Genomic DNA, 9,704 nt, shown 5'->3' with positions numbered 1-9,704 from the left:
TACAACTATTTGGAGACTCACTCTGCGTACTGCGTAGATCACTAATCGATTCTTTTCCACGTCTGAGTGGCATCCAGTCAGATGGATGGACCACAGTTTATTACCCACTTGTTGATGAATATTTGAGTAACTTCCAATATTTCCACTCTCACCAGCCCAGCTGCTGTGCGCACGCCCTGTCTTTATATGGACACATTTCTTCACCTCTCCTCAGCAAATATCAGCAGAACAATTTGATTATGTGGTATGAGACTGCCTCATCTCTTAAGAAACCACCAAGTCATTTCCCAAAGTGTTCATTACATCCAGCATCCCTATTGACAGTCTCTGAGGCCTGTACTCGCTCTCCATCCTTGCAACACCTGCCAGGATCTTTAACTGGTATCAAGTGATTGCAGCATCCTCTAAGCACCCAGCTTTGTTCCCAAATTCATCAGCTTAGGTTCGTGGAGGCTTCTTATAATCATCTCTTAACTGGCACTCCTCCTTCAGATAAATGGAGACTGTCAGGTAAGAACTCTGTGAACTTCCTCCCACCTCCTATAAACTTAGATCACTCAGTACCAATTATTCCCGCCCTGCATCCTGGCAGAGCAGGGGAGCTGCATCCCCACCAACTCCCTGTACTGACTTAGGACGCATCACTCCTCATCGGACTTTGTCAATCAAGCATCTTTCCTGCCTTCTTGTCGTTTTCATTTAAATATTCATGCTCCCCTCAGTAGAATAATATAGTCCATTCTTGGCTTTCATAGAGAGAGGAGGGCATGGGGGTGGGGACAGGGACTGGGACTGGGACAGGGAGAAAGGGAACTAAATTCCGTGGGGGACTTTGGCATGTTCCTCATCAACGCATCCAGTTTCACTCCCCGCCTTGCTGTGCCTTGTGGCAGCTCTCAGTTCACCTGTCACCACTGTGTTTTTAACTTAACACCCCACCCCATGGACTCCACTTGTTTTCTCAGCAGCCTTTCACACCTCGGCATTTGCTCCTTAATCATTTTCCCAAGCCCTCAGCCGAGTGTCTGTCCTGGGTCGTTTTTTGCTCTTCTTCGTTTGACTAGCATGTTTCTGTGCCTCGGGCTGTAAGCTTGGCACTGCTCTCAAAGGCTCTGTCCTTTACCTAGATAGCAAAGGCTTAGCAGAAGTGACTAAGGTCCCTGGACTGGAAACACTATTGGCAATTTCCTAGTCAGGATTTAAATGCAACCACAAGAGTCTTCATAAGACAAACACACAAGACATTTGACTGCAGAAGGAAGGCAACAATGTGGCTACTGTGAGGGAGGACAAGGAATGCAAGACCAAACACTTGAGAAGGCTAGAAAATGTTCTCGCTGCAGAGCTGCTGGGGGGTGGTGGGGAGGGGGGGTGGGGGGGAGCAAAGCTAGCTGCCATCTTGATTTTTGACCCCATGGAGTTGATTTCTGGCTTCCAGTTCCCATCGCTGTAAAATGTCTGTCGTCTTAGGCATATTAATAAGTGGGATATGATTTGCACCATCAGCAATAGGAACCAAATATGCGATGCCAAGCGAAGCCCGCTGCTTAGCTTCAAGCTTTAGAGTCCTGCTTGTTCCAAGCCTGAGTGTCGTCCTTTGCGATGAAATCTACGTCCTCCATTTTGATGCTAGGCATCAGGTACCTCTACAACCAGAAAATCCTTACTTTTAGATCCTATGGTCTCCTCCCCAGTCTGTTCCTCAGAGACAGACTATCCCCCTGGACCGCAGGCTCCTCTCTAAAGTTCAGTCAAGGAAGCTACTGTTGGTTGACAGAGGCTGTAAGCTACAAGAACTGCAGTGAGAGCCCCGATAGGAAGCTACTCATGTAATCCAGACGGTGGATTGCGGTGATAACGGTAATCCAGAAGTGTCGATGGCTAGGTTCTCTATGTTTTTGAAGTTAAAGCTGATGCCATTTGATGGCACAGTGGCCATGAAACAGGAAAGAAATAGAAAGGTAAATATGATTTCTAAAGGTTCTGGTCCTCACAACTACAAAGGTGGTATTGCCATTAGCTTTGTAAATAAGAGATGGAGGGTGGACTTGTGGGGGTAACACTCAGTAGCAGAACGCAGGACATGATAGATAAAGAAGTGTTTGGATGAGGCTTGTGTTTCTCAAAGACTCTATGCGTCTACGACTACAGAGGGTCTTATGATAGGAGATTCTTAATTAGTTTTTGGTAGGTCAAATGAATATGTGACATTTCTGTGTGGAAACGTTTCAAGATCTGCCCACCGTTTTGTACTGTTCATCACAGGTTGGCTAATGTCAAACCTATTGACATTACGCAGACTGAACCAAAACGTAAGTCAGTGTCATTAACAAACTGATTGCTTATCGTCTTCCTGTTTTTAGTTTCCCCCAAACCTTGATCAGGCCCGGGATGGACATTAAATATTAACTAGCACTGAATTAGACTAAAGTCAGATTTATAGCCTGTAGTAAAGTCTCACATAGAAGTGTCTCGATGTGCTCATTACAGGTGGTTATAAAAATTTATCCTACTGTTAATGCTTTTGTTCTGTTTCCAGAGTTAGGATAGTTTCTCTCCTTACATGTGGGGGATGCTGACAACCAGGTCTTGTGTTTCGGTGTATTCCAACACATTCCAGGCACGAAGGGGTGAAGGGACTTCAAACGATGCGTGACGAGATTGAAGAGTCCACAAAGGTTGGTCCTTTAGCAATTTTTAATTTGACGAAATGAGCAATAGCACTAATCTTCCCATATCTAAATTTATGGCCACTGTGAACGTCTACACGCATAAAGCACAGAGTGTTACAGTGTTGAAAAGGTCACCCTGCTGCTGGGAGCTGCTTGAAGCTGCCTAGATAGTGAGTTTTCTCCTGGGCCTTCTACAGCCGGGCTTCTTTCTCCCCTCCCTCTCCTGAGACTATTTTTATGGAGTCCAACAGTGGCATTGGTGTAATAGACTCTCAGACCATTTCTTATGTCCTTGTTTTACTCATTTGTTCAGCAGCTCCTTCCTGGGGCATGGTTTCCTTCCTTCTCTGTAGGACTCTTTCTTCTTAGCTCTCTCATCACTCCTCTCTCTCTCCTTTGCTTGATCCTCCTTGTCTTTTGGTTTATAAACACTTCCGTTTAGCAGAGCTCAATCCTTGGTCCTCTTCTCTGTCCGATAGTATTTTATAGAAATTTCGTCCACATTTGAAACTTTCCATCTTGGAGAGTGGGTCCTTAAGACTCAGACAGCATACAACTTCCAAGTCCCAGGAAGTTCCTGAAAATTTTCATGGTTTATAATATAGGTCTCTGTGCCTCCACTTGCTCATCTGTAAAGTAGGTATAACCAGCACCTCTCTCAAGTGTTTGTGGTAACTGTTCCGTTCTCACTGGCAGACCTGCTTTCCACTCCACCTCAGCTGTCTCAGGAAAGAGGACTCTGTGCTCCACATTACAGCTGGGCGTCCTGCTCTCTGGATTCTGGCAGAGCTCAGTCCATGAAAGCTTTCATCAAGAGGCAGCAAGGATCCAAGCAACGGTGATCCAGTAGTGAACTCTTCCAGCTTTCTCCATATCAGACTCAGAGTTGACGGGATCTGCCCTTGTCTACTAGGGTCGCGCGCCCCAGGCTTCTACTGTCCACCAGCGTCTCTTGGTTCTGGAATCTGCTCTCTCTTCATTCTCCTTTAGCGGATCAGGTAGTGAGTTGTGGCTCTGGGCGGGGAGCGTCAGCCCCTTACCGGATTCCTCTAACCATATTCACTTTTAGAGTCCCTTCATTAAACTTTACTTCGTTACTTGGCTTAGAACATGCCATTTGTCTCTTGCTGGGAGTTCATCAATCCTAGGTTGTTGTAGTGATTAAATTAGATATTTGTCAAGTGTCTAGAGCTTGTGAAATAAACAGACTGCCCACATGTGCCCTCCATTTTGGGGTCCAGAATTAAGTTTTAGAACTCCCACCCTTGCTGTATTAGGGCTTTCCAAAGAAACGGGTTAAAGAAGCAACAAGACGTGTGCGTCTGTGTGAAGGCAAAGGCAATGGACTTTGTTGACACATTGGGTATGAAACATGACAGAAGTAGGGGGTTACAGGCGTGGGAGGAATTTATTAGAGGGAAGTGACCTGTGCTATTATGGGAACTGGCACATCCAGTATCTGCAGAGGACGCCATTGGACTGGGGACCTAAGGAACTTGACATGGTCTCAGTCTCTAGTCCATCTGCAGAGGAGCTAGAAAGATCCAGTGTTGCCAATGAAGTCAGAAGGCAGGCCATGAAGTGATTGACCAGAGCACCCATACGTGGACAGTTGCCGGCTTTACTCAATGGCTGCCCATCTAGATGTTAATCTCACCCAAAATCACCTTCAGCGAGACACTGGTAATGTTTGGCCAGTTGTCTGGGTAACCGATCATCTGGTCAAGTTGACAGAAGACTCACATCATCCTTTCACTGCTCCCCCCCCCCCTTTTTTTGTTTCCTTGGTATCAGTGGCACCCGTTCGCTCTTACAGCTCAAGGTGAAAATCCTTGATCTCATTCTGAAGCTTTTGTTTTCTTTCACGCCTCATATATATTCACCATATTTCCATAACTTAACTAATACTCACCAATTTTTTACCACTGACTCTGTGCCCGAAGCCACTGCCGTTTCTTGGGGGGGGGGGGGGGGGACCGTGGACTTCCACGTGCTGCCTCAAGTCTAACTCTCCAAGGGACAATTTTCTCTTTCTTTCTTTCCTTCCTTCCTTTTTTTTTTTTTTTTGAGACAGGGTTTCTCTGTGTAGCCTTGGCTGTTCTGGACTTGCTGGTCTCAAACTCACATCGATCCACTTGCCTCTGCCTCCTTTCTTTCTTTCTTCCTTCCTTTCTTTCTTTCTTTCTTTCTCTTTCCTTCCTTCCTTTCTTTCTCATTAATAATTAATCAATTATTTAATTAATTAGTGGGGTTTTTAAAATCAGGATTTCCTTGTATAGCCCCAACTGTCCTGGAACTTGCTCCATAGGCCATGCTGGCTTTAGACTCAGATCTGCCAGCCTCTGCTTCCCTAGTGCTGGGATTACAGGTGTGTGCCATTGTGCCCAGCTGTGAATACCTTTTAGTCTTTTCATTTTGATTCTATTGATAAGAACCATGTTTATTCTTTGCTGTGTTGGTTATTCCCACAGGATCTTTTGACGTGAATGAGGACTATTCCCTTTGTGGTGAGAGCGCTAGGTGCACCCACCTGGCTTAATTGTCAAGGGAACAGTCTAAGGGATTTTTAGGGGTTTTTGTTTGTTTGTTTGCTTTTTATTAAATTACCAAATGCTTATAGCATTTTCACACATCCTTAATTTGTGCTGACCCTTCCCTGATTCCCTCTTTTCTCCCCGTTTCTCCGTCTCCTGTCCCCACTCAGAGTAATTCTTTAAAAATATGAGTGGAATTGCATCGCTGTCATACCATTCAGCAAAAGTCCGGGTCCCACAGTGTCCTTCAAGGGAGAAGACCCAGCCTCACAGCCCTGTCACTGCTGCTCTTGGACCTCTCCTCCCCCCGTTCAGTTCAGACAACTCTGTTGACCTTAATGCTCCTCGACCTTGACCTTGACAGGTGAGCTTCCACCTGAAGCCTTTGCAGTCGCTGCTCCCTCTGCCCAGAATGCTGTCCCTTTACATGCCACCATGTGTCATACCCCATGTCACTGAGGTCATCTCCTAAATGCCACCTCCTCTCAGCAATGCCCCCAGTTACTCCAACCACTGGGGCATGTTCACCACCACCCGTCCTCCTTTATTTTCTTCCTTGTCATTTATCTCACAATAAAATTAGGTATTTGTTTACTTTTAGGCCAGCCTTCCCACTGGGTTATAATGCCATGAGCACGGAGGGATTTTTTTGTTGTTGTTGTCGTTAGTTTATTTCATGTCCATAGGCCTGGAATTGTGCCCAGCATAAATAAGCACCCAATAAATATTAAATCCATAAACAAATGAACATGTATATATTTTCCTAACTTCCCAAATAGTAATGTGTGTGTGTTTGTGTGCATATTTCTTCATACGGGCTCACAGTATGCCCGGCCCCATTTAGCACTGATTCATGAGCCATTGATAGAGAGAAATGTTTATTTGTTTAGGGTCTTAATATATGTTTGGGAGAGGAATTCCTGAAGAAAGGATGCTGGACACATTTCAGTTACCCCACGAAGAACTGGAAATCCTGCCTTAGAAGAATCTTCCTCATTTTATTAGGCTCTACACCTTGCTAGGAGACCTGGCTAGCAACACACTGAATAAGCCATGTTGAGCTAAGTGTGCTGGGAAGTTGTGGCCTCAGGATTTACAGCTGCACCTTTGTGACTTGAATTGTTTTGTCTTCTGAAGCATATCTTTCTTTTCTTTTCTTTTTTTCTTTTTCTTTTCTTCTTCTTCTTCTTCTTCTTCTTTTTTTTTTTTTTTTGCATATCTTTCTAACCCTTCTAATCCAGCCACCAAGGGAGCACACTAACATGCACCAATATAACATACTTTCCATGTCCTGGGAATACCATATATGAATGTTACCTCCTCTATGACCCTCCCCCATGATCTGGATTTGGTATCTGGGGGGGAGGGGATGTAAGGACACATATGCAAATGAATATACTTCCTTACATAATTTTTCTCGCAGGAAGAAGATGATAGACATGTAATAGACTTTAAATAAATAAACCCTTAATTCAGCTTTCAAATAGCCTCACAATCCATCACATATCCAGGGTTATATTTTTATAATGTGTTTATTTGTGTACAAAATATGTTGTAGTTTATTGATGCATGTGCAGCAAAATACTCTATCACATACAACAAAAATACATCTTTGACTCCCTTTCTCCCGCTTAAGGAATGGCAACACTGTTTTGGCATTTCAGCAGCTAAAAATAAAGTGCTATTATTAAGCAGAATTGGAATGTCTTCACTGGACAAATGTGATGTACGATTTGAGTATACAACCACATTTTTGTTTTTCACAGAACAGGAAGCTCCAGGTCCTGAACACCTCCAGAGGATACAAATATTTGTATATATATGTACACATGTATACACTGTATATGTAAAATGCCAACAAGCCTCTTTGTCTGAGTCAGTTTGCTGCATTCGTCTGGGTCCCTTTTCTCCTGCCGAATCGGATTCACACCACTGAGATATCAAGAGTTCATCCGCAGGCACCTAGAAGTTCACCAAAGGCTGGCATGTTGGGTTTGTGGTGTTGGTGAGGAGATGCGGAGGAGCCCTTCAGACCTCACTGGGGGACCTGGAGCGGAAGGGCACTTTGGATTGGAAACAGCCACAGAACAGGAGCCACAAGGCACGCTGGATCTCCTGGTTGCGGAAGGCATAGATAATGGGATTGATCATGGAGTTATAGGTGGCAGGCAGCAGGGTGGCATAGGTGTAGACGGCCGGGTCTTCTTGGCTACCCACCACACAATAGATGGCGAAGGGCAGCCAGCTGGCCCCAAAAGTGCCTAGCACCACGGCCAGAGTTCCCACGCCCTTTCTGGTGGCTGCTAAGTGGGGTGGCGCTAGGCAGTGCTGCTGCAATGCGATCTGGTGGGCGTGGCGCCAGACCACCTGGCAGATGCGCACGTACAGGTGCAGCATGATGCCAAAGACCACAAAGAAGGAAGTGGAAAGTAGAGCCACGTGGCTGCGTGTCAGGGGGCGTACCACGCTGCAGGACGCATGGTCGGCCAAGCAGTTCCAGCCTAGAACAGGCAGCAACCCCAACCCGAGGGATACTGTCCAGGTGGCCGCCAGCAAAAGGTGCACGCCCAACAGGGTCCGGCGAGAGTAGTAAGTGAGGGCATTGTAAAGGGACAGGTAACGGTCCACTGTGATGGCAAGCAGGCTGCTGACCGAGGCGGCGAAGGAGGCCACCAGGAAGCCCACCATGAGCAGGCTCACAGTCTCCGAGGGCACCACGTACTGAAAAACAAAGTGTAGGATGAGACCACAGCCCGCCAGCAGGTCAGCGGTGGCCAGACTACCTACGAGCACAAACATGGGGGTGCGCAGCGCGGGAGTGGACGCGATGAGCGCCACCACCAGCGCATTTTCGCCTGCGATCACAGTCCCCGACACGCACAGCAGCACATCCCAGGGATTCACTGCCGAAAGCAGTAGTCCCGAGGGCCCTGCTGGCAGCTGAGAAGACAGCTCCAGTGACCCATTAGGTCCGCCGCCGCCTCCTATCGCCGCGGATGCTGCTGGCGGTCCCCATTCACTGGTGTCCGGTGTCCCTGCCGCTGTAGCCGCAGCTGCTGCTCCTTCGGCTGCCACTGCCACCACCTGGGACTCGTTGAGCGAGGCGGCACTAGCGTTCATCGCCGCCAGATGTTGCTCCCTGCACAAAAGGGATCGAGGATTATCAGGTGCGGTGGCCAGACTATCAGGGAACTTTGGCGCGCAGATGCCCTGCTCAAACTGCCTCACTCAAATTGTCTATCTCCCCTCCGGGGCGTGCACGGAGCTTAGTGGGGAAGCTGGAATAAAGTGCGAACCCCAAATAAATAAGCACCTGTTGAGCGAATGAATGAACGAAATATATGGGGTCTCTGAGTTTTGGCACAGATGCACAAGTCCATAGATTCCACTATGCGCTCGCATGCACAAGTGTTCAAATACATCAGTCTGTGAGACGCATCACCTAGACTGTTCGAGCTAGGCAGAGCCGCTGTCCGCGGTGCTGAAAGCGAAGTTTGCGCTCTCAGTAAGCAGAGAGAAGAGTCAGGGACCCCCACGTCTGGAAAGACTAGAGGGGAGATTGCTAGGGTACGGTGATCAAACCTCGCTCCGATTCTCTGATTCTGAGACAGACTCACGCGGAGACTGCCTCTTACCCCTCCGCCTTCCCCACAAGCTCAAAGTACCCCTAGGAGGCCGCTGCTCACCTGGGGAGTCAGGGTTCCGGGGAGTCTCTGGTCATGCGCTCCGTGGCTGTGTGCCAGGCTGTGTTCCCTGCGCGGACCCAGCAGTTGCCTGCAGGAGGCGGCCCCGGCGTCGAGGAGGAAAGTGCTGGTTGCCTGTGCCTGAGCTACCTTCACCGCGAGTGGAGAGGCAGTGGCAGAGAAGGCGGCTGCGAGCAGTGCAGCGCGCCCGCCCGGAGATTGACAGGCGGGGCCCGGTGACGTCAGGCTCTGGGTTCTGGTTCCAGAGGATTACTCGCCACACCCTCCAGGCTGATCCTTCTTGGCGTGCCACCCCCCCCCCCGCCCCGCCCCGCACAGAAACATCTCAAGAGAGCTCCAGAAGGGAGAAGCCAGAGTCGCCACCAGCCCAAATACCTCCAGGAATGGGACTGGGGTGAGAGGAGGGGGGTGGAAGGAAGAAGTGAAGACCCGAGGGCAGGCAAAAAAAAAAAAAAGGGGGGGGGCGTGAGCTGGAAAAGGGAAAAAGAAAGTGCGGGATGAGTGACAGTAAACCACATAGAAAAGGCTAGAGCCAAGGACCACTTTGCAGGGAGAAGGGGCGGGGTTGGGTCAGGGGCATCTTGAGGGAGACAGAAAAAAAAAGTTCCCTTTGTAAGAGTGTCTACAGCATGTGTGTGGCTTGAGTAGAGGCAGGGAAGAAAGGCAGAGCCAGGAGCAGAGAGAAAGGTAATAAGACAGACATCTGGGACAAGCCTGGGATAGAGTTTCTTTTTCTCCGGGGAGCGGAGGATTTACCTGAGCAATGCTCTCTCTCCCATGATCTTTCTGAGCCC

At 48.1% G+C, this 9,704-nt stretch overlaps 1 protein-coding gene across 1 annotated transcript; it reads right to left on the bottom strand.

Annotated features, from left to right (window-relative positions):
- Positions 1 to 6,741: 6,741 nt before the first annotated feature.
- On the bottom strand, positions 6,742 to 9,182 carry GPR6 (G protein-coupled receptor 6). The gene is made up of 2 exons (XM_084776252.1): positions 8,893 to 9,182; positions 6,742 to 8,345 (listed from the first exon to the last, which is right to left on the bottom strand). Exon 2 carries the CDS (start codon positions 8,324 to 8,326, stop codon positions 7,235 to 7,237), a length of 1,092 nt encoding a protein of 363 aa, XP_084632378.1. The 5' UTR covers positions 8,327 to 8,345; positions 8,893 to 9,182; the 3' UTR covers positions 6,742 to 7,234.
- Between the last annotated feature and the right edge of the window lie 522 nt (positions 9,183 to 9,704).

This window comes from Acomys minous (genome assembly GCF_964271855.1).
Source record: "Acomys minous genome assembly, chromosome: 3".
Taxonomy (NCBI): domain Eukaryota; kingdom Metazoa; phylum Chordata; class Mammalia; order Rodentia; family Muridae; genus Acomys; species Acomys minous.
Note: the sequence above shows the minus strand (reverse complement) of the source record. Positions and strands in the feature narration are given on the sequence as shown.

Excerpts from the sequence above, each read along its gene's own strand:
- GPR6 (XM_084776252.1), bottom strand. The coding sequence starts at position 8,326 with ATGAACGCTAGTGCCGCCTCGCTCAACGAGTCCCAGGTGGTGGCAGTG.